The 24,743-nt window shown below is 50.0% G+C and overlaps 1 protein-coding gene across 5 annotated transcripts in view; it reads right to left on the minus strand.

Annotated features, from left to right (window-relative positions):
• The window catches only part of AHRR (aryl hydrocarbon receptor repressor), an 84,385-nt gene that overhangs the window by 19,642 nt on the left and 40,000 nt on the right, over positions 1-24,743 (minus strand). For all 5 annotated transcript variants that reach the window (XM_025867515.2, XM_073891129.1, XM_073891127.1 and 2 more), the window contains one exon: positions 23,360-23,463. In XM_025867515.2, coding sequence (XP_025723300.1) covers positions 23,360-23,463 — 104 coding nt within the window. The remainder of the gene's footprint in view (positions 1-23,359; positions 23,464-24,743) is intronic.

A 24,743-nucleotide genomic window follows, 5' to 3' on the forward strand; every position in this document is an offset into this window, starting at 1 on the left:
TTTCTTTCTTTCTTTCTTTCTTTCTTTCTTTCTTTCTTTCTTTCTTCCTTTCTTTTTCCTTCTTTCTTTTCGAATTTTTGCCATTTTTTAAGTGATAAATTTTTTACCATTATTATAATTTTTATTTCTTTGACTATTAATGGGATTGATAGTAATGAGATCTCAGACATTCACTGTTAACTTGTAGTTCTTCTTTGGTAAACTGCCCGTGCATATCATGTGCTAATTTTTCTGTTGGGTTTTATAAATATCAATTTCTAAGAGCTTTTAAATTACTGATATTGAAGATTTCTAGGCATTCTAGGAAAATGGCAGCCACTTAAACCCAAATGCCCTCACTTCTAAATGATGCAAAACAACATGAATGTGTGAAATTACACAAATCTATGCCCTTGTCATAATGAGAACACAGGGAGCTGGTAACTTCCAAGTACTTATTAGCAGAAAAGACAGTACTAAGTCCCAGTGAGCTATGAAAGGAAGAAAGTGTGCAGTTTCTCCTTATGAAACTAGGGGAAAAGAGCCAATTAAATCCAGTGTAAGTGGAAGAAAAAAAATAAAAACAAAGTGAAAAAAACCAATGATGTTAAAACTGTCAAATAATAAACATCAGCAACAAAGTCAATTTGGTTCTTTGAAAAGATTAATAAACTGATAAACCCCTAGCAATTTTGATCAAGAAAAATACAAATTACTGACACCAGAGATTTAAAATCATTACAGATCCTAAAGACATTAAAAGGGTAGTAAGAAAATAATAAGAATGAAATTCAATAAATTAAGCAATTTAAATGAAATGGACAAATTCCCTGAAACACACTAACAAAACTGATGTAAGAACAATAGAAGGGGCACCTGGGTGGCTCAGTCAGTTAAGCATCCAATTCTTGATTTTGGCTCAGGTCATGATCTCAGGGTCATGAGCTCAAGCCTGGCATGGGGCTCTGCACTGGGCATGGAGCCTGCTTAAGATTCTCTCTCTCTCTCTCTCTCTCTCCCTCCCCCTCTGCCCCCCCACCATGTGTGCTCTCTTGCACGCTCTCTCTCTCTCTCTCAAAAAAAAGGAGCAACTAGAAAATCTGAATAGCCCAATATCTGTTAAACAAACTGAATTTGGTTTTTTTTAAAGATTTTATTTACTTATTTGAGAGAGAAAGAGAGAGAGAGCATGAGCAGGGGGAGGGGCAGAGGAGAGGGAGAAGCAGACTCCCTGCTGAGCGGGGAATCTGATGGCAAGGCTTCAGGATCCTGGGATCATGACCAGAGCCGACGTCAGATGCTTAACCGATGAGCCACCCAGGCACCCCCAAACAAATTGAATTTGTAATCAAAACCTTCCCACAAAGAAAACTCCAGTTGCAGATCAAAAAACATAAAATGCCTAGAAGTAAATCTAATAAAAGATGTGCAGGACCCAAATAATCCAAGAGATATGCAATGTTCTTGGATTGAAAGACTCCCTGTAGGTGGAGTCCAGTTCCCTAAATCAGTCTGTGGATGTGATGCCATCCCAATCCCAATCCCAATCCCAATCTCAGGAGGGTTTCTTCTCTTAGCAGAAATTGTCAAACTGATTCTAAAGTTTGTATGTGCAAAGGGCCCAATTTACTAAAGCAACAATGTTAAAGAAGAACAAAATTTCAGAACGTACGCTGACTTCGTGACTTAGCGTAAAGCTGTGGTAACCGGGTCAACATGGCATTAATGTGTCTGGGACAGCTGGTTGTTTATGTGGAAAAAGTGAACACTGACTCCTATCTAATTCCACAAAACTTAATTCAAGACATAGCTTAGGCCTAAAGATAAAACCCCATAATCATGAGGTTTCTAGAAGAAAACAAAATGTCTTCCTAACCTGGGGTTAGGCAGATTTGGACACAAAAACACTAGCCCTTCATGGAAAAACTTGATAAATTGGGCTTTATTAAAACACAATATTTAAAAATGGAAAGACATGCCACAGACTGAGAAAACAATATTCACAGTATATAGACAAAGGACTTTATCCAAAATATATAAAGAATGTCTAGAAATCAATAGTAAAAAGATGAACAACCCAATTTTTAAAAATGGGCAAAAGTCTTGAACAGATACTTTACTAAGGATATGGAAGAATGGCCTGTCTACAGATAAAAATTTGTCAGTATCACTAGTCATCAAGGAAATGCAAATGAAAATCCCATTCAGATACCATTTCATACACACTGGGACGGTTAGGGAAGAAAACAGACAACACTAAGTGTTGGTGAGGATATGAAGCATCACCAGTAAGAACATAAAATGCGGCCATTACGTTTTGGGAAACTATTTTGTGATTCCTCATAAACATGAATTTGCATCTCTCCTATGACCAGAAATTCCACTCTGAGTACTTACCCAAGTGAAATGGGTATGTTCACAAAAACACCGAACCAGAATGTTCATAGTGGCTTTATTCAAAATAGTCAAACTCTGGAAATAACCCAGTATCTACCAACTAGAGAATGCACTGCAGAATAACCCTAATGTGGGAACTATCACGCAGAGAAAAAGAGCACCCTACTGATTGTGGGGCCTATGCGTCTGTTTATATGGAGCCCAAGAGCAGGCCGAGCAAATCGATGGGGTAAATACCAGAAAGCAGTTCCCTGGCGGTGGCAGAGGGGAACAAATTAAATGAAAGTAGGGGAAAGACCTCTATACAAATAAATTTGAAAACCTAAATAAGTATATGGTTTACTAGGAAAATATGATTTACCAGAATGGACCCATTAGAGACAGAAACCTTGAACAACTGATTTCTATAGAATAAACAGGAGTTCCAAGGAACCAGCCCACAAAAATGTACAATATGGTCCAGATGGATTTAAAATGTAATTCCACCAAGTGTTAAAGATCAGATCACATCAATGCCCCATAAACTGTCCCAGAGCATAGAAAATGAGGGAAATTTTCTAATTATTAGAACTGTAACACTGACACTTAACTCTGAAAAGGAAAGTACAATAAAAATAAAATTACAGACTTTTCATTATTGAGAATGTGCAAATAAAATATTAGCAAACAGATTCCAATTTCACATTAAGGAAATATGATACACATGACCAAGTAGATTTATTCCAGGAATGCAAGGTTGACTCAATATTAGGAAATCTGTTAGCATAATACACCACATTTATAGATCTAAGGGGGAAAGTCTTATAATTATCTCCATAGATGGTAAAAAAGCTTTCCACAAAATTCAACACTTATTCTTTATAAAAACTCTTAAGAAAACGGGAATTACAGGTACATTCTTAACATGATAGTGTGTGTGTGTGTGTGTGTGTGTGTGTGTGTGTGATTCCTAGGGCACCAACTTACTTAGTGGGGAAATATTCTATGTGTTTCCAGTAAGATCAGGAAGCAAGGCAAAGATACCCATGGTCTCCCATTCCAGCGTGTGCAAACTATGGCCCCAAATATGGCTTGCCACTTGATTTTGTAAATAAAATTCTACTGGAACACAGCCACACCCAATCATTACTTACGGTCTGTGGCCTACAACAACAGAGCTGAGTAGCTGCGATGCATGGCTCACAAAGCTGAAATATTTACCATCTGGCCTTTTAAAGAAAATGGAGGCTGACTCCCGTCCTCTGCTGTGACTACCATTGGATGGAGCTGTTGCAGTGAGACAAGAGAAACCAGCAGGAGGCGTAAGAACTGGGAAAAGTAAAAATGGTCTCTGTTTGCAGGGGATATCGCTATTTTTCTGGAAAGCTTTAGAAAGCCAATGATAAAATAACTCAAAAAAAATTCAGTAAGGAGGCAGGATATAAAATTAAACACATGTATTCAATAATCTTTATATACTTCATATTATATACTTTATATTAGAAAAAAGACCAAATTAGAGGGTGTGATGATAGATAAAACCTCATTTACAAACATCTCAAAAAAGATCCAAGTACTTTATAAATAAACTTAACAAGAAATGTGTAAAACCTATGGGAAGAATTTTAAAACATCTCGAGACACAAAATTATATTTGAACAAATGGAAAGACATCCTTTGTTCCTGGGGGTGATTCAGCATCGTGCAGATGCCCATTCTGCCCAGGTGAATCCATCAGCAGACTGAAGTCCTGTCTGTGCCCCACTGTTTATGGAGCGAGCAAGTTGATGCTAAACACAGGAGGTAAACATGCACTAAGAGCTACAAAACACAGGAAGAACGGGGAGGGGGGCTGCTGACCTCTGGTCACAACCGCTGGTGCTGTGCTCACATGGGCAGGTAGGTCATGGATGGCGGAGGGAGTCCAGAATCAGGCCTCAGCTCAAATGGAAATGTGGCTTAGGAAGCAGGCATCATCCCAAACCACTGGGACAAAGACAGGCTTTTCTTTCTTTTTCTTTTTTTAAAAGATTTTATTTATTATTAGTGAGAGAGAGAGGGAATTTGAGAGAGCACAGCAGAGGAGAGGGAGAAGCAGACTCCTCGCAGAGCAGGGAGCCCGATGTGGGGCTCGAACCCAGGACCCTGGGATCATGACCTGACCCAAAGGCAGCTGCTTAACCGACTGAGCCACCCAGGCATCCCAAAGACAGGCTTTTCAATAAATTATGCTCTGTCAACCCTCTGTTATTACTGCTCTTTTTGGTTCGTCTGTCTGATCAGGGCTGGGGAATCACCCCCAAGGTGATTTTTTTCCCCTTTAGGTTACTGAGTTGATATGGAGCATTACCTTATTCCCATGGCCACCATGGCTCATTCTTTTATGGCCCATACAGAGTCAATTCACTGTTGCTTTACGTAGAGTTCTTTCATCTAGCGTCACGAGCAGACCAGCTGATTTCTCCTTTGCGCCCTTCATCAGGCTTCAGTGCAGGGTTTCCTGACCTTGCAGAATTAGCTGCCTACCCTCTTCTCCCATTCTGTGCTCTGCAGTGGCTTGGGGAACTTGGTATTTTCTGTTCTTTAGAGGTTTCCTAAAATTTACTTGTAGAAACAAGTGGAGCAGACACCCCCCCCCACCCCTAGCTCTGCTCTTGCTCGCCAGTGTGACATGACTTTGTTCAGGGTAACATCACACGTACCCACAAACGGCTCCCTCCCAGATGCCACAGGGCAGAAGCTGGGTTCTGGGGAGCCTCCCTGCTCCTGCATGAAGGAAGCCAGTTGGACAGCAGAAGGATGCAGCCGGCTGTGGAAGGGGCCAGAGACCCCCCAGCATCATGAACCCTACAGGTCCTGAGCTGCCAGACTCTGTGGTGCTGTGGTCAGGCCTCTGTCTCACAGAGCCACAAAGAACCTGTCCATGGTGAACGTGTCTTCTTCTGGGTGACGCCTTGTTTTTTTTTGTTTGCTCCCTACTTTGTTTTCAGATAACTTTGTTGTAGATTTTCTGCCTTCTTGCTTTCAAGGTACAACATAACTGTTGTTTCAGATGTGTGTTTTCTGTGTTGGGGCTAGAGGCGTGGGAAACATGCACCTGCTGACCAGAGCTGCTGGTGTGTTCTTCCCAAAGATGGTACTACACCACACAAAGTTTCCGGGAAAACCCTCAGGGCAAAGGATAAAGCTTTCCAACTTCATGCAGAGCCTGCTCTGCTGCAAAGCTGCACATTCAGCCACTGAAGTATGATTCAAAAAGGCAAAGTCACAGCACTCATGAAAATGTAAAATAAACATTTGCCAAAGGTCTTCTTATTCAAGAGGGAAGAAGTAAGATTCAAAACCAGCCCAAAAAGCACTTGAGAAGATAGATATTCACAGGCAGTCAGGATAAAATTTCTGATGCAAAAGTACCCTTTCTGATAATCCTAGAGTGGCTTGGCTCCTCTGTGACTTGAAAGTTTCAAAGTTTTGGACAATTTTCTGATGCAGAGGTGCAAACATTAGGGTAATGACTTGACGACAGGACTCAGAGTTTTGTGCTGAGTTTTCTGGGCAAGAAACCCCAGCCTCACGCAGCACTCCAGCTGTGGCCACAGATTTAAATGGTCCATCTCCTTGCAAAGCCCCCCACCCCTGAATCCCAGTGTAACTTTTAAAGAATAGGAAATTGACCTCATACAACAGAGGTGTCTGGCAAAATGTCTCCAGGAGTCAAATAAACCGTGTTATCTGTCATTTTAATACCTGGGCAGCTCCAGAGAAAACTGTCTGGTTCCACTGTCCTAACACCTTTGAGTGGTGAATGGGAAATCCAGTATTTGCCCATTTGCCTGGATCTCATCCCAGGGGCCTATATGAGAGTTGGTAAATATGCCTAAATCCTCCCCCCACACCCCGGGGCCTCTGTTCTTAGACACACAGTATTTGGAGGGGGCACCTATAAACATTTGAGATTTGTTTGTATCATTTATCAAAAGTCCTGCCTTCCCTGCCTGAGATAAACAGAGATAGAGAAGCATGTGATGACATTCAGACATGCTGCCACCTTGCAGGGGTGGGGGCCTTGCTAAGAGGGAAGAGGGTACCTGGCACCCACTGTTCCCGTGCCAGCTTCAAGCGCTTCACCTCGAAAGTGCTGAAGCTCCTTTCTGCCTGGATGTGATCCGGCCTCCCTCCTGCCCCATGCTCAGCAGGGCAGGTGGTGTTGAGGCCCTGGGGACTGGTGTCCGTGGGGAATGGTGGGCTTCAGGGCAGCAGCAGGGAGAATAGGCTGGTACCACCCACTTCCCACGCAGTGACAGGGACACCCTGACAAACCAGGGCACTGTCACCACAGCGGCTCACACTTCAGGACGGGAGCACCCAACCATGGATGCCAGTGCAGCCCCACCCTTGGGACTTGGACAGAGGTAGGTGGGGACATACTGGCGTCCACTGAGGGGTTGTGAGATGAAGGGCATCAGTTCTGCTAATAGACCATCAGAGCAACTATTTGCTGTCACCATTACAAGGTGAGCCAAGGTCATCAGCAGGCCTCGAGGTCAGGTGACATGCTCAAAGGGTGGGCAGTCAGACCAACTGCCACACGGTGCTGGCGATGGTGACTATGGGCAGGCGGGGTGTGTGTGGTCCTCAGCCCCATCCACCCCCCCAGCAGCCAGAGAGGAAGGGGGGCACCCGTGGCTCTGCCAGCTCCCAGTGCAGAGGCTGCCACACATGATGATGCCCTGCTAGTAACAGGTCAGAGACCAAAGGACAGCTCAAGGCTGGAGTATATAAAATGCCTTCTTAAAAAAGATTTTATGAGATTAGTCACAACCAAAAACAACCTTAATTTTAACTTACAAGGCAGAAATTTAAAAAAAAAAAAAAAGAAAAGGAAAAAGACCATAAAATGCTATTTGCCGAGTCATATGGATTCAATATCAGATTGACATTCTGGTCCAGAATCATCACGCCAAATACTTTTACACATGTGGGACCGTCTTTCAAATATGCATCGCCAACGTTTGTTTTCTCCCGGTCTCTTTTTAATCCTACAAGAGTTTTGTGTTTTTTTAAACATGGTACATGGAAAATGAGGTCACTTTTCCAAGTGGAAAAAAGGATTTGGTCCCAAACTGAAGACTGAACTTTTTTTTACGGGGGAAAAAAAAATCACATCTCCGTTCAGTTACTGAAAGTCACAAAACGTGCACCTGCCACTCAGGGAGGCAGCGGGGTCATAGCAGGTGAGGGTCTGCGGTGGCAGTGCCTCCCACTCTGCCGGCCCAGCCAGACACTGCCACCACACGCAGCCCCTCTGTGGGGCTAAAGGCAAACGTCTGAAAAAGCCAGGACTTCCTTTGGCAAACCCTTTGAATATCCTGACCTCGTCCAGTCCCGTGGCAGAAAAAATAGCCAGCAAATACTTCAAAGATCATTTTGTCAAGGTCACAGCTGAGAAACGAAAATTATAAAGGGCTCCTCATTGCTCCTCCCTGGAATAAAGGGTCGAGGGGAGCGGCACACTCCCCTGAGAGCCGTCGCCACGGTTACAGAGCAACAGCACAAGGCAAGCCCGCTAGTCACGCGAGCGAGCGGGCACCGGGCAGCTGCTGGGCCTTGCTGGAGCCAGATCGCTCGCGGCCTCTCCATGGGGCCTGTGTGCGTGCGAGGCACGTTCCTGCTCAGGGAGCGGAATGACTAGCTGTTTATAGAGTCCACAAACAGTAAACTCAGCCTTGAATTTCTGCCACGAAGCCGCAACGGCACTTGAAACCGGTTCTTGAAAATGCAGTTGGCTGACCATGGCAGGACCACAGAGATGGAGGCAGGTGTGGACCCTCAGCCCACCTCGCTCTAGCCCGGGCCCCCACTCTGGTTAATCCACTGCCCCTGGGCTCCCTGGTCCTTCTCCGCCATGGGAGCCACTTCCCTGAGGCAGACACCAGGGGAGGGGAGGTGCCAGGACAGGGTGGGTGGGTTACTGGGCCATCAGCAGGGACAACCGCTCTGGGGCCCTCCCAGCCTCCCCGTGCCCAGCGGGAGTGGAGCCCAGAACTGGGTGCAGGCTGTCCTGTCAAACATCTACTTCCCTTCCCTGGTACAATGCTGCTCTTTCAGACGCTGCAACCATGTGCCGCCTTTTCTGCTCTGTGGCCTTGGCAAGTGAAGTAATCTCTCTGGGCCTCAGTCCCCTCTCCTGAAAAATGAGAATGACTGCAGTGACCAACTATGAGGGTTAAATGGGCTCTGCCCAGCACAGAGTGAGCAAAGAATCAATTTTGGCTATTATTACTAGTAATAATAATCACAATTATAACTAGAATACAAGATTTTGGGCCGGACATGTGATTTTGATACCAGAAATGTTGAAATCATTTCCCAAAGTGAGAACAAAGCCTGTATTTTAAACCTAGGATCTACTTCCTGAGTACAAATATCTTAGTGTGAAGTTTAGTTCATGAAAAGCTAGCCCAGTTAGGGACAATCAATAAGTAAATGCTATTGATGAGTCTGAGGGTCCGTCTAGAGGAAGCAGGCCCATCCTGATGGGGATCCTGATGGTTGGAAGATTGCACCCTGCTGACCCCCAAAATCTCTGACCTTGCTTTCTGAGCACATCCTGGACCACCAGCCTCAGCCTGGATACTGAGGGTCACTCCAGACCTTCTGGGTTAGAGCCTGCCTCTGGACAAGTTCTGGATCTTTCCTCCACACGTGGGCAGCTCTACGCCCAGGAGAGCCCGAGCCTGCTTTGTCCCCCACCCCCAGCAGGAAGCTAGGGGCAGCAGGAAGGAGGGGTTGGTGCTGGGGGCTGGGGTGGCTTGGGGATACCCTCCCTGGCAGAAAACCACCATCAGGAAGGAGGGCCGCCAGGGCCAACCCTGTAGACCTGGGAGGGTGTTGGCCACCTCCTCCTAAGGAGGAGACAGGGTGTGAGCCTGGGGTGCTGGTGGGCAATCCCCAACAACCCTGAGGTGGCACACTCCAAGACAGAACAAGTCAAGGGTGGGGGGTCCCACCAGGTGCTCCAGAGCCCAGGTGACAGGCAGGTTCTCAGGCTCCCAGAGTTCAGCCGCTCCCCTGTGAACCAAGGATGACTCAGAGCTGGCCCAGAGTTTCTCTCAAATGCTGGCTCTTCTTGTAGTAATTAAAACTTCACATGATGACTCTGGTTTGCAATTTCCCAGTGTTCACAGATGAAAACGTTAAAATGGTGCAGTGAATAAGAGTTACAACATGTGGCCCAGCACTGTTGTGCTCCTTCCACGGGGCTTCCCTACGGGGGGCTGGCCCAGGACCCTCACCTTGTGCTGAAATCACCTGCTGGGTACCTTCTCAGTGGGGGCAGAGCCTGCAACACATGTGTTTAAGCCTAGGAGACCCCCAACAGAGCAGGGCCAGAGTGAACACACTGATCACTAAGCAGTGAGGGTGACATCATGAGCCCAACTCAGTGCCTAAGGATGGTTAGGGGCTCATGGGGATGGTCAGAAGTTCATGGTGGATGGTGGAGGGTTCATGGTGGACAATTGGGGGCTTATGGCAGACAGCTGGGGGTTCATGGTGGATAGTCTAGGGTTCATGGTAGATGGTCAGGGATTCACAGTGGAAGGTCGGGGTTCATGGTAGATGTGGTCAAAGGGCTAATAGACAGTGGTGGGTTCACGGTAGAGAGTCCTAATGATCTAAAAGCCAGAAAGAGGTCAATCCTGGTCAGGTCCCAGACACCTGATCCATCTGCAGAGATGGGGCCAGGAGCTGTGCACTTCTGACCCCACAGGGAGGCCACTGGATGGGCAGAAGTCACAACCTCTTGGGCCAGGGCAAGACAAAATTGAGAAGTGGCATGAGCTGGTGGGCAGTGTGCTCGGGTCAGCCTGGGATGTCCCATGCACATCATCAGGCTGGCAGCGGGCCACGGAGATGAGGTAGAGGGGCTGTACTGGGGGCTTGCCTTCCTGGCCTGAGGCCTCTGTTGAACCCCTGAAAGAAACTGAAAGGGTCTTCAGAAGACTGGGTCCAGCAGATACAACAGAAGATAATCAAAGGCAGATTTCTCAGAGCAGAAAGACCAAAGAGCAAGCAGGAGCCTGGTGACAGGAGGTGTAGCCACTAGTGCCGCAGCCTGCTCCACAAGGGAAACCGAGGCAAGGGGGGCCCTCGAGGGTCAGAGGGTCCATGGCCTGTCACGTCACGGGTCCCCAGAAACACACCAGCGCTCGCCCTTGTCTGCCCACTCCCATCCTTCAAAATCGGCACAGAGGTGGTCACAGGATCGCCCCTCCTAAAGCCAGTCGACCTGAGGGGGCCAGCCTGAGCAGGCGGAGGGGGGTGAGGAGTGGCCCCTGCACTTGCTCTTGACCAGAGAGTTAGGTCCCAATCCCAGTGCCCCTCTGTCCAAGTCCCAGCCCACTGAGACTCACCCCCATGCTCCTGCACCGACCCCTATGCCTGACAGCCCTGCCTGTCCTCCAGTTCGATTCCTACCATGCCCCCCTTTCTGTATCAGACAACCCCAAGTTTTGGTCCTGAGTTTGCTGGGGTTTTGTGCCTGCTCTTCCCAGCCTGTGTTTCTGGGGTCTGGTCTCTTATTCTGGCCAAGTACCAAGTGGAGGAGCCTCAGAAGGTGACAGGCTCCAAGCAAATTCTGTCTCATGAGGCCTAGTGGGAGGGTGGGTTTCTACGTGTTTCTTTAGAAGAGCCACGGCCTGAAGGTACGAAGTCTCTGTGCCTGTTGTACTTCAGGATCCTGGGAACTTGTCCAGAAACCATGCCAGCATGGCTCTCGGCTCACGGCAGCTCTCTCCAGGCCCCCTGGACAGTGCCCCACATGAGTCACCATCCCCAGGCCCAGGAGTGCCTGGGAACTGCTGGGTCGCCTCCCCTGAGGATCCTGCTGCAGCCCGCAGCTCAGGACCCTCAACACAACCAGCCTTCATCCACATTCCCTCCCGGCAGTTTGTTCCATCAAACATGGACACAGGGCTTCCTGGCTAGCACAGGCTCTGGCTCTTCCTCTCCAAAATCAGGCCCAGGAGGGTAAGCTGTCTGGGGCTGGAGAGGGAAGGTGAGGCGGGGGCTGGGGCTTGGGGGCAGTCAGAGAATGGTGGAAGGAGGAAATCTTGTTCTGCTGCTGCCCAGGGTCTGCCTCCCCTGGTGGGGCAGGGAGGGGCCAGCTGGAGGGAGCAGCCCAGGCCAGGGGTGGGCCCTCCCAAGGTGGGCCAGCACCCCCTCCCCTCCTTGAGCCCCACCTGCCCCAGCACACAGCTCCTCAGAGGAGCAGAGACAGAGCACGTGGAGCAGCACAGGGGCTCAGAACAGAAAGATGAGCATGAATTTTAAAAAAATACATTTCAGGAGATAAGAAAAGACATTAGCAGAATGAAATAAGAACAAGAAACGTGACGAATGAATCAAGTGGCAATAGTAGGTGTGAAACTGTAACCAAGGGAATAAAACAGTCCAGGATGTGGCATGATGGGCCATACACACACGGCCGCGGGCGGGGAGGAGCCCTCTTCTGAAGGGCGGCAGGGAAGGAAGACCAGACAGCACATGGAAGAAAAGCCAGCAATGGGAGGGCAGACGAGGAAGTGCCAACATCTGGGTAAGAGCAGCCCCAGAAGACAAAAGCAGGAGAGGAGAGTCGGTATGTGAACCGTCCAGACCGAGGACCAAAGGCTGCGGATGGAAGGAACCGGGCCGCGCGCAGCCAAAGCACACACACACCGCAGCTTCGGGAAGGTCAGAGCCCCCAGGGAGCGGGCGCGCTGCGCATGAGCCCGCCGGACACTTCGCCTCAACGGGGGCGGGGGGGGGGGGCTGCACACGGCGGGCCCTGTCTCTGACGGCGGAAGGAAAAGAAGTTCGAACCCCAGATTCTGTATTCAGCCAAATTCTTCTCCAAATGTGAAGGCATAACAAGCTCCAGCATGAGACCCAGGAGGACGCCACACCGCGACCCCCGTGGACACCCTCCGGGGGGGCGCTCTCAGGAGAGAAACACCCCCAGGCGGCAGGCACGGCGAGGGGGGCGTCCGTATAACGTGAGGAACAAAGACAAGACCCCGCGCCCCGCAGGCTCCAACGCGAGGCAGTCGACCCGCGGTATCCGGCCCCGCAGAGGCCCGAGAGCGCGTGCGCGCCCCAGAACTGGAGCAAACCCCTTTTATTCTCCAGGCAGCCCCGGTTAAGGACAGAAGCAGAGTTGAAAAACTAGCGTAAGAAGGCTCAGTCTTAACTGGAAAACTGGAGAGAAGGGGAAAAAAGAAGCCAAAGGAAGTTCCGTGAGTGGGAGATCCAAAATAGGACGGCAGAAACCAGCCCCGGAGGAGTGACTGCGCGCAGTAGCAAGAGGCTCTGCGCGCCCCGCGGCCGCAGTGCTCGGAGAGGACCGGCTGTGTGCGTCTGTAGGAGGCAAGCCTAGGAAGACACACAGGAGCTGAGAAGCAAAGCACCCCGCAGCAAGGGTGCCCAAGGAGGCTGGAGCAGTTGTAGTTCTGCGGAAATGTACTTTAGTGGGATGAAGGGGGAAAGCGGATGAGCAAGATTTCGGAGCCTGTCAGAACTGGCCCGCCAGGCCCGCCGCACACCAGCCGCAAGACCTCCAGCTCTCGCGGGCTCAGGGACGGTCGCTCCTAGCTTTCCCTGGGTTTCAGACGTTTTCAGAGGGCAGCTGTTGGCCTGGGACGGCGTGTACCTGCCCACCGTCCTCATGCGGCTGTGTCACAACCCCGCGTAAATCCATGAGCAGCGTCTGTATGGCCACAGGTCTCCTCCGCTGAGCCAGGTGGGTACTGACCCACGTACTCAGATGTCTGGGGTGGAGAGGCCTCCTCTCCCCCTCTGCTGGGGCCTCAGGCGCCAGGCCCCACACCTGCTCTTCTCCGCCTCACTCTCTGACCAGGCAGGTGAATGGGTGCCAGGTGTGAGACATCACCTTCTTCCCTCGTCTGCAGGTACTTCCCCATGGCCTTCCAGCCTCCAGCCTTCCGGGTGAGGCCCAGACTCCTGAGGCTCAGTGCTTTGCCTGAAACCTGCTCCTTCTCTTTGAAAGCATTTGGGATTTTCTCATTGCCACTGGGGGGAGGGGGGTGGAATTCCAGAAAGGCAAACACCCTGGTCCTTTCCATCCACTGTGCTGGCCACACAGGGGGACCTTTGGGCCGGAAACCCAGCCCTCGGTTCTGGGAAACTCTCCTGGAAAGTTTCCGCCCCCGATCTTTCTGGAACTGGAGCGTGCTGGCCTCTCGGGGCCCATATTCTTCACCTAGCTTCCTTTCCCTCTAGGAGAAGCTGAAGTGACCCTTCAGCGTCAGCTCTGGGTCTTTCCACCGTCCTAAGTTTGCTCTCATACTTTTAATTCTTGAGCTCTTTCCAAAACCTCTGAATATTCCCTTTTGTGGCACCTGTTTTCATTTCATGGACATTGTGAGGAGGTGCCCAACATCAGCTTGTTGGTTTGTTTCCCTTGCTCACCCAAGCTGCCTTTCCTCCTGGATCCATAGTAAGCCTCTTGCCTGAAGGGTCTGCAACCCTCTTGTGTGCTGGAGTTTAGGAGTGGGCGGGGACAGCCACCAGGAAGCCCCACACCCACGATGGAGCCTCTAGCTCTGGTGGGGACAGCCCTGACAGCATCTTTGGGTCCTTCTAGACTGTCAGGCTCCACAGAGGTGCTGGGCCCTTCCTTGGCTACAGGCCGAGGTCAGGTTAGCAGCTGGTGTGCAGCACCACCACCCACAGATCCCAACCCTCTTCAGCAGTGTGGGAGGGACCCGTGGCTCACACCACACGGCTGCAGGGCGGTGTGCCTGCACAGAGTCTCTCTTGGACCAGAGGCGCCTTTGTGCTGGTTGGGCTCCCTCTTTAACTCTGAGGACAATCGTCTCTGAGGATAGGGGCCCAGGGTCCCACGCCTGGTCACCACTGTTCCAAATGATTTCCATAGCTATTTCTCTTACTCAGTTCTTAAGGACTTTGTGAAATTATGAAGAAACCACTGATGCCCTGATTCACAGCTTCTCCTTTTAAATTCACCCATTTAGGCTGGACTGCTGGTGACTCCCACTTGTTCCCCAAGCAGCCGCTCATTCGGCCTCTCAGCCTCTACTGCCCTCAGGCCGCCCTGTGTCCCCACACCTGAGCTTCACCAGGACCCCTGCCCGCATTGTCTCTGAACTCCCATGAGGGCTGGTTTGCCTGAGAAGCCCTGCAGTGCACCATGGGCCGCATGCACCCTGGCCCTCACTCTGCCCTAGGTCGGCCCAGCTAGCCTTCCCTTTGAAGCGTCAGATGCTTGGAGTCCTTCGCCCTCTGGTTTCTGATGGGGTTCCATCTTATCTTCCCTGTGAAATGCTTAGGGGAAATCCTCTATGATGCTGGTTTTGCCACGAGAACCAGTGTCCTTTAGGCACCCAGCCCCACCAGCCACAGCACCCTCCCGCCACCTTCCTGTTTCAGTCTGGCCAGCAGGAACAGAAGGCCTCTGTGACCGCCCCCGAGTCTGACACACGCCACCCCATCAGCCATCTTCAAAGGCTTGAGGCTTGAAACAAGCCCTGAAAATGCTCTGCAGGTGTAGAGTGAGATAGGCCTCTGGCTCTGACACCAGCCCTTCACCAACCAGGCCCCCAGGGCTGCCCGGACACTGGCTTGGAGGGAGTCTCACAGGGAGAGGTAGTGGGGGCCAGTTCCAGCTCTGCCCTTGCTAGTATGTGACAGTGGGCAACCTATAGAACCGTCTGTGCCTCCATTTTCCCATCTGTAAAATGGTCACAATGATAGCATCTGCCTCATAAGGCTACCGAGGATAGGGTGGGTCCCCAAGGCTTGGAGCGGCCCCAGCACACTGGTGCTGAACTCTGGCTTCGATAGCAATTCAGGGCCTGGATCTTGGAGGTGAGAGAGGCCTGAGTTTCTGCCCCAACCTGCGCTCTAGCCTGAGGCTCCTCCCCTGCAAAATGGACAGTTGTACTGGGCTGAATAGTGGCCCCCAAATTCATGTGCACATGGAACCTGTGAAGGTGACCTTATTTGGAAAAGAATCTTTGTAATTAAATTAAAGTAAGGTCACTCTGGATTAGGGTGGCCCCAAATCCAATATGACTGGTGTCCTTTTAAGAGGAACACAGAAACACAGGGAAGACTGACTGTCAGCAGACACAGGGCAGGCATGGGACATACTCTCCCCTAGAGCCATCCAAAGGAACCCACTCGCCCACACCTTGCTTATAGCCCAGTGACACTGATTTCAGACTCCTGGCCTCCACAACTGTGAAGAGCACATTTCTGTTGTCTGAGCCACATCCAAACAACATGAACTTGAACTGCCATCATCACCATGCACTGCTCAGATCACTGCTGTCCTCAGGAGCTAGAGGTGAGGCATGTGGATGCCAATGCCCTAGCCTTGTGCCCTCTGGGAGGAGAGACCTCACTCTGCCAACCAACAAGCTCAAAAGGCAGGTGAGCAGGTGTGTGTGCATGCAAGTGCCTGAGGGAAACCCACCCCTCAGGGAGAATCAGATACCTTGTTTTCTCTCCCCTCTCCACCCTGTGTGCTCATGCACAGAACCACCACAGGACAGTGGCGGCTAAGCTTCAAGAGAAACAGGGGAGTTCTAGCCAGAGGACCAGAAAGAGGGTCCCAGGAGGGAGCAGGTGCGGGGGAAGGAACCCAACCTCTGTGTGTGAACTGACATGGTCCTTGCTCAGTCCGGGGGGTATGTGTGTGGAACATACCCAGAGAGGCAGAGCTGTGGCTCTGAGCAAGGCTATGCTAGAAACTGCTGCCCTGGCCCAATGGTGCCTATGGGGGGGCCTAGCTGGAATGGGCAGTGCGCTCTCCAGGAGAGATCCTGCTGGCTGAGCCCACTGCCACATGGCTGCTACCAACACAGGATGGAGGACAAACACCTTCCCTGAGGGTGTGAGGCCTCAGGCTCCCAACACATGCGAGAATGTCCAGGGCTCAGTCTGAACGAGTTCCTCTTGCTGCTATAACAAATTGCTACAGACCTAGTGGCTGAAAACCACACACTTTAAATATATTAATATAAATGAATTCAAAGTAAAAAGATGGAATGAGATATGGCAAGCAAACAGTAATCAAAAGAAGGTTTGGGTGCCTGTATTAGTATCAGACAAAGTACACTTCAGAGAAGGGAAAATTACCAAGAATGAAGAGGCATTTTACATAATGGTAATGATAGAAGGGTCAATTCATGAAGAAAGCATAAGAATCCTAAATGAGTATGCACCCTACAACAGAACTTCTAAACACATATGGCAAAAACTGATAGAACTGAAAGGAAAAATACAAAAGTCCACAATTATACTAGAAGATGTTAACACTTGTCTCTCAGGTTGAAACTAGACAGAAAGTCAACAAGGATATTAAAGACATGAATGCTGTCAACCAACCTGATGACATTGATGTTTACAGAACACCCCACCCAGTGACAGAGGTCAGATGGGGCCCACTTCCTGGTTCATGGATGGCTTTTCACTGTAACCTCACAGGGAGGAAGGGGCAAGGGAGCTCTCTGGGGTCCCTTTTATAAGGCATAAATCCTATTCATGAGGCTTCACCCTCATGCCTAAGCAGCTCTTAACACCTTCACATTGGGTTTCCAGTCTAATATGAATTTAAATTATATTAATTGGGCAGGGGAGGAATACAAATATTCAGTCCATAGCAACAATCAATGAAACTAATAGCTGTGTCTTTGAAAAAAATCGATAAAATGAATAAAACTTCCAGCCCAACTAAGAAAAAAAATGAAAGCCACAAATTACCAATGGAATTAGAATGGAGACACAGCTACAGAACTTACAGACACTAAAAGGACAACATGGCAAAACCTTGAACAATTCTGTCCCTATAAATTCAATAAAGTAGAGGAAATGGACCAACTCCTTGAAAGAGGCAAACTATTAAAATTCACACTAGAACAGATGACTAAATAGTCCTACATTGATTAAAGAAAGTGAATCCATAGTTTAAAATCTTCTAACAAAGAGGGGCGCCTGGGTGGCTCAGTTGGTTGAGCATCTGACACTTGATTTTGGCTCAGGTCCTGATCTCAGGGCCGTGGGACCGAGCCCACGTTGGGCTCCACACTCAGCGGGGAGTCTGATTGAGATTCTCCCTCTCCTCCTCCCCCACGGTGCTCACACACTTCTCTCTCTCTCTCCTTCTCAAAAAAAAAAAAAAAAAAAAATCTAACAAGAAAACTCCCAGACCAATTGAATAAACTGGCAAGTTCTAATAAATATTTCTGGATAAAATAACGGAAGAGAAGGAACAATTCTCAAGTAACTTCATGAAGCCTGCACCAGGGTGCTTCCTAACCAAAGACACTACAACAAAGCTACAAAAATAGTTCTCATGAACACAAACACAAAAATCCCCACAAAATATAACCAAATTTAATCCAGCAACATATAAATAAGTCTATCCTAAGCTAGCAAGTTTGGGCCAACATTTGAAAATGAATCAATGTAATTCATAATATTAACAGACTGGAGGGAAAAATCCATGATCATGTATCTCAATAGATGCAGACAAAGCATCTGACAAAACTTAATATCCATTTGTAATAAGAACTCACAGAAAATAAGGAATAGAGGGAAATTTCTTAATCTGATATAAGGCATCTATAAAAAACAGAACAAACAAAACCTGAAAAACAAATCTAAGCTAATATCATACTTAACATTGAAAGACTTCAGGTTTCTCCTTAAAACCAGGAACAAGACTGACAGAGATTCCTCTCTCCTCCTCTATGTTGCTCACGAAGCCCCAGAAGGGTAATAAGGCAAGAAAAATAAAGTGTGTAGACCAAACAAGTAGATACAAACTGTCTCTTTTTTCAGACAACATGATAATCTATGTTAAAAATTCCCACAGAATCTACAAAAAGAAAGCTCCAAGAATTACTAATGAATTCACTAAGTTCACAGCTGCAAAGTCAACCTAGAAAAATAAGTAATTTCTTTGGTATTCTATTTCTAGATAGTAATGGATTTCTATATAGTATCGGAATATAGTATTTCTATATAGTAATAGAAATTGAAATTAAGCAACAGTTCTGGTTATAATAGCAAAAGTAACAGAAAATACTTGAGTATAAATCTAACAATATACACAGGATCTCCAAGCCACACACTCCAGACACAGATGAAAGCAGCAAAAGACCAAATGGTGTGCTCATGCATTAGGGATCAGTACTGGTCGGTGTCAGTTCTCCCCAACTTGACCTACTGATGTAACACAATCCCAGTCCAAATCCAAGCAGGAAGTTTTGTAGATAGCAACAAGCTAACTCTAAAATTTATACGAAAAGGCAGAGAAACCTATAAAAGCCAAAACAATTTCTGAAAAAGAACAAAAATTGGAAGATTCACACTACCCAATTTTAAGACTTGTTCTAAAGCTGCCGTGACTGAGGCAGGCTGGTACCTGTTTGTGAAAGGTCATGCACACAATCAACGGCAGAACAGACTCACAAAACTAGGGCAAACACGAGGATATTAATATGCAAAACGAGTATATCTCAGCCCAAACCTCACACCTTGAACCAAAGTTAACTAAAAATGAGCCATAAGCCTGAATGCAAAACAGGAAACTATAAAACTTTGGAGGCAAACATAAAATAAAAATTGTTTCAACCTAGGTTAGGTAAAGAGTTCTCAAATGTGACACCAATATAATGATCTATTTAAAAAATGGATAAATTGGGCTTTGTCAAAATTAAGTACATTCATTCTCTGCAAGACCCTGTCAAGATAATGAAAAGACAAGCCAGACTAGAAGCAAATACTTAAAAATCATACATACAACAAAGAACTCCAAAGTCAAAAGCAAGGAAGCCAAACAACCTGAATTTTTAAGTGGGCAAATATTTGAGCAGACTGCTTACAAAAGGGCTCTATCAGTGGCAAATAAGCTCAGGAGAAGATGCTCGGCATTGTTAGTCATGAGGGTATGGACACTCCCAACCACACTTACCATACAACCCAGCAACCACACACGTGGGTATTACCCAAACAAAACCAAACCTATGTTCACAGGAAAACCTGCATGTGGATGTTTGTTGCAGCTTTATTCATAACACCAAATCCTAACTCAAACATCCCTCAAAGGTTAGGTGGACAAGCACACTGAGATGCATGCACACCACAGAATGACAAAACCAACTGAGCTACACGCAGCCACGTGGTTGGGTCACAGCTGCATCTTGTTGGTGCCCAAGCTCCCTGCTGTAGGAACCCACCCCCAGGTGTCCTGAGAATAGCCGCTGGAGAAGGCCACAGGGGCTGGAGAATGTGGGCGTGGTGGGGGCCGGGGTACTGCACATGGGCAGCCCCGGGGAAATTTGGGCACAATGGAATTGTTGTTTGTCTTCATTATGATGGTGGCCACACCACACCACCAATAAGAACAAATTTTAGCGTGCATGACTTAAAAATAAGTGTTAGAAAATGTACCCATGGTACACCTGAACTCCAGCTAGGGTCAAGTGGTCAGTAGTCCACAGCTCCTGCTAGCACGCTGCATGTCCACACTAAACACTACAGCCCGCCTTAAAAGTAGGAATAGAAACCCAGGACGCTGCTATCTGTGACCTAATATGTATGTTTCCAGAACCTGCCCATCCCACACCACACCTCCCCTGTCACCCCATGCCCAGCGCCTTTGCCAGGGTGCCCTCCGCTGGGCAGCCCCTCTGGCCATCCATCCTGGCTTCTTCATGGGGCCATGGGCCCAGGAGCACTAACCACAGACAAAGAAACACGAGGCCCTGCCCCAACCCCAACAGGGACCCTGGACCCCCAACGGCTCTGAATCTTGTTTTTTTCATCTTAAAATAGCAGACATTAGACCACAGGCCTTTTAAGTGCGTGCCAGCTCTAAATTTTTATGAATTTATGATGCCTGCCATAAACCTCTCATTTTTTCCAGTTTGTCTTTAAGAGACTGAAGATTGGAAATAAAAGCTGGATTTTCTTGTTATTGTGGCTTGATTTGTTTATTTTGCTGTTATATTTTTAAACTTCAAAAAGAGTCTCTAATTTCAAAGTTTGAGAACCCCCACACTAGAAATGCAGTGAGGAGAACCCTCGCCATACAACCTAGCCTGTTTCCAATCCAAGGGAACTTCCAGAAACTTCTGGGGTCACAAAGAACATGTTACAAGAGGGGGCAGAAGGAGACTTCAGTCTACATGATGGAGTGGGGCAGGGGGCCTGCAGCCTCGGGTCCTGTCCCAGAGGGTCACTCCCCAAACACGAACACCCTGGGCCAGCGGCAGCGATGGGGCTAGGCACCGCCCTTCCCGCCCTCCCAGCCCTGAGGGAGCTGCTCTGCTCCCCGGGCGTAGGCCTGGCCACTTTTTGGGCTTCAGCTGTGCAGGGACCTCAATGGCACATCCATGTCCTGAGGCCCCCAGGGGAGACCTGGTCTGTGCGCAGAGGGCAGGACAGCTGCCGGGGACCCACAGAGGGGCCAGAGGATAGTGGTGTGGACACGTGTGGTACGGACCACAGCAGTCCCCTGGGCTCCAACGGGAGATCAGGGTGCTGTGTGCACATGCTTCTGTACTTGTAGTGAGGGCACAATTTAAAGATTTCATGCTTAAGATTTTATCATCTTAATTTTGAACATGAATCAGAAAAAGAGCAATGCCAGTCATCTTTCACCAGGAATAAAACTCAAGCTGGCACAATGTTTTCCAGCCCCAAGCACTGACAGAAAAACCCAACTTTAAAGGAAAAATTAATATTTAAGGATCTGCTTCCGAAAAACATGATAAATAATGAAGTATGGAAATACTTCCTGTATGGAAACCACAATATTTCTAAAAGCGCCTCTGCTGCTAGAAGCCATGCTCTGCTCCAGACGGCACTGAAAGCTGCAGGGGCTCTAAGAAGGGGGTCCCCAGGCACCCACCCTACTGAATTTTCATGGAGATTAAACACAAGTATGTACTTCTTCCTATTTTTACTTTTTAAAAAGGAAGTGATTTATAAGCTCCTTGATCTTCATGAGAACAATCACGTCAGCAGGGGTAAAGGCCACGGGGGGATGTGGAAGGTATGTGGGGTTGTGGGGGTCCCTTGGGGACCGTTGGGGGTCATGGGGGATCATGGGGGCCATGGTGAGTCATGGAAAGCCATGGGGTTGTGGGGGTCCCTTGGGGACCGTTGGGGGTCATGGGGGATCATGGGGGCCATGGTGAGTCATGGAAAGCCATGGGGTCGTGGGGGTCCCTTGGGGACCATGCCATGGGGGGGTCATAAGGGGTTATGGGAGGCCATAGGGGGTGAAGAGGGTCCCTGTGGGGACTATGGGAGGTCATGGAACTGTGGGAGGCTGTGAGAAATCCTAGGGGATCATGGGGGTCCCTTGGGGACCATGGAGGGACATGGGGGGCCACAGGATCATGGGGTCTCTGTGGGGACTGTGGGAGATATGGGGGTTCTGGGGACCTATGGGGGTAGTGGGTCACGGTGGGCAGATGAGAACCCCCAGATTCTGGGCACAAGCGTCTCTGGCTCCCCTCCAATCAGCCCAGACGTTTTCCATCTGTGCATCTGTCAGATGGCAGATGGCAGCACCCCATCCTGCGTCTTCCCTTCAGATGTGAGGCAAAGTGAGGTCATCTCAGGCTGAGGTGCCTGAGGGGCACGTGCCCACCACCATAGCCCACGCACCAGATAGCTGAGCACCCAGGAAATCACGCGCAGACAGTGGGAAGCCGCTCCCATGGTCAGGGAGGGCATCGAGGGAAGTGGACTGAAGGGTGGGCAGCAAGAAGCAGGAGGGGCGAGCCTGGGGGACAGTCCCCTGTCCTCCATGAGGGGCACTGGCACCCCTTGCGGAGGACACAATGAATAGCAAACCACTGGGATCGTTCCCGCGGTGAAGGTGCCAGGGCGGCAGCCTGGCCACGGGGCGGTGCCCAGGCCAGCTGGCGGGTGAGGGCCTGGGGCTTCCCTGCAGGACCCACCGGCAACAGGTCACTCTGGCTCTTGCAGGCAGCTGGGGTGCAGACAGGGCACCAGAAAAGAGGCCGATGGGCTCCAAGCAGACTCAACGGCATCAGCGTGAAAGGCGCCCGTTCGCCACCATTTCTGCCCTTCGGTGAGACAGCCTGACAGATGGGTGGGCACGTGCAGCTGAGGCCGCTGTGCCGGGGGGACGGAAACACCCACCAAACAGGGCTGGACGCTGAGAACCTGGTGTAGGTGTCCCAGGGGGACACACAGGAGGACGTGGGGCCCGGCCCCTCTGGGGCCGTCGGGGAAGCACGAGCTCAGTGGCACCTCTGCAGCTGGTTACGGGCAGCCGGCGTCCTCCAGCCCATCCTGAGATAGGGCAAACCAGGGCCCCGGTCTCTGGGCTGCTGGTGCAGGCAGCGACCCCCTCTCTCTGTGTACAGCGACTTGATCCAGCCCAGAAAGCTCCACCTTGCCGTCCTATCTTGCTTGAGAAATGAGCCATGGCATTCCCCTGCCCTTGCGAAGCAGACCACATGAGGGGGTCAGGAGGGTACAGCACCTCAGAGTCACCAGAGGTGGGAGGCCCCATCTCGGGGATAAGGCTGAGCTGGGCCCCTGATGCCCTGTCTGTAACTATTGGTGTTAAATGGGTCAGCCGGGCACACTTGTCAGATCCTGGGAAGCTCAGTGTGCAATTCTCTGTTATTAATTAAAAGAAAAAAATCCTGCTTAATTTTTATCAGGTTCTTCCACTGACAAGTAAAACCAGAGAATGCAGAATGAAAAACGATTTTCAGATTTGAGATGCATGGACCAAGGTCACCCCTGTTCTCTCTGTCCCAAGATGCTGGACCTCACCGGAGCATCTGTGCCTGATCTCCACGGCTCCCAGGGCAGTCCGGGAGCTCCACCCTGCAACACTTAATTGTCAGCAGTCCAACCTGCCGGGGGGGACATAGACGGCCTGCACAGCGTGACAGGCGTGTGATCAAAGGGCAAGGGGGCTCACCTCCAGCAGCAGCCTTCCCTCCAGCACGGCAGATCTTGCACTCAGACCACGGTCTTCGGGGGAGGGGGCACTGACCCCCGGCTGCCATGGGCCCTTCGGCACAGCTGTCAGAGAAGAACAAAGCAAGGCCGTCAGCAACCTGCCAGGGCTCCAGACCTGCTCACCTTCTTGCGTTTCCCCAGTTCTTGGCTACCACCGTCTGCAGACAAAGCCACACTCCCAAGCTGACCCAGGGTCTCCTGGGCAGGACACACTGGGGCAGCATAGGCTTGGGTCGCATCGCAGGGCAGGAGGAGAGCTAGGACCCGGGCCAAGCGGGGCCACTGGTGGGAGCCCTGGGGTGATATTCAGGAGTTCAGGCCATCTGGGCTGGGCCTGACCCCGAGGACCCCACCCCTGTTCTGCTCCCCAGAAACTGCTCAGAGTCCCACCCTGCCTCAGGGACCCCCCTGGGGTCCTCAAAGCTCCTCTCTGGAGACACAAGCTCCAGCAAGTGCCCTAATTCAGCATTGCTGCTCTACATAACTCGGACACCCCTCGAAGGCCCAAGTGACCTCATCACGCCCCCCAGCTCCCCCAACACCCCCCTAACCCGCCACCTGGTGTGGAGCCGCCCACACTGCATGGGCTTCCCAGCTGGGAAAGGAAGCCCCAGGAAAGCCTGCCTGGAACAACCCAGGGGCCCACGGGGGGGCAGTTTCCTGGTCCCCCCGACTCCCACCCCCAGTGTGGCTTCATCTCCATCTTGGGGTGAAGAGCTCAGACATACAGACATGCAGGTCACACAGGCAGATGTCATCCACATCCCAGTTCGCCTGCCCCGCTGCGGGGTCCCCCTTGGCATGCAGAATTATGGAGGATCCCCTGGGGTAGGGAAAGGGTCCTGGAGCCTCTGTGGAGGGCACAGCAGGGCAGGAAGTGCCCCTCAGGTTGGTTTCCAGACTGAAGCTGCAGGTGATGTCAGTGCAACTGGGGGTCAAAGGGCCGTGCTCAAGGCAGACAGAACCCTTGCATTTGTTCTGGTCTTGGGGGAAAACATAAACACGGGCGCTTCCATCTCCCGCATTTTCTCTTTAAAAACCATCAAGCTGTGCTGAACTTCTCCTCCAGAACATGCTGGTCTGTGGTGGTTGTGCTCTCCAGGTGGTGTTCATGTTCGCTGAGCCACACTCGGACCCAGGATCTGCTCCACACCCCCTGCACCCCTGCCCAGCTATTAGTGAGCAGTGGGCAGCATCTACTCCGCCAGCAAGTTGGATAGAAACTGGCCCCGCAAGGCCCCCAGAGCCCTAGGACTGCCGGGCCCCCTATGCGTGCACTCCAGGTGAAATGACCTGTCTAATGCCCCCTGCTCGGTGGGATGAGACCACTGTGGACAGAGACC

The sequence above is a fragment of the Callorhinus ursinus genome, unplaced genomic scaffold (assembly GCF_003265705.2).
Source record: "Callorhinus ursinus isolate GAN/ISIS: 27379988/994484 unplaced genomic scaffold, GSC_fseal_2.0 scaffold3, whole genome shotgun sequence".
In the NCBI taxonomy this organism is placed as follows: Eukaryota; Metazoa; Chordata; class Mammalia; order Carnivora; family Otariidae; genus Callorhinus; species Callorhinus ursinus.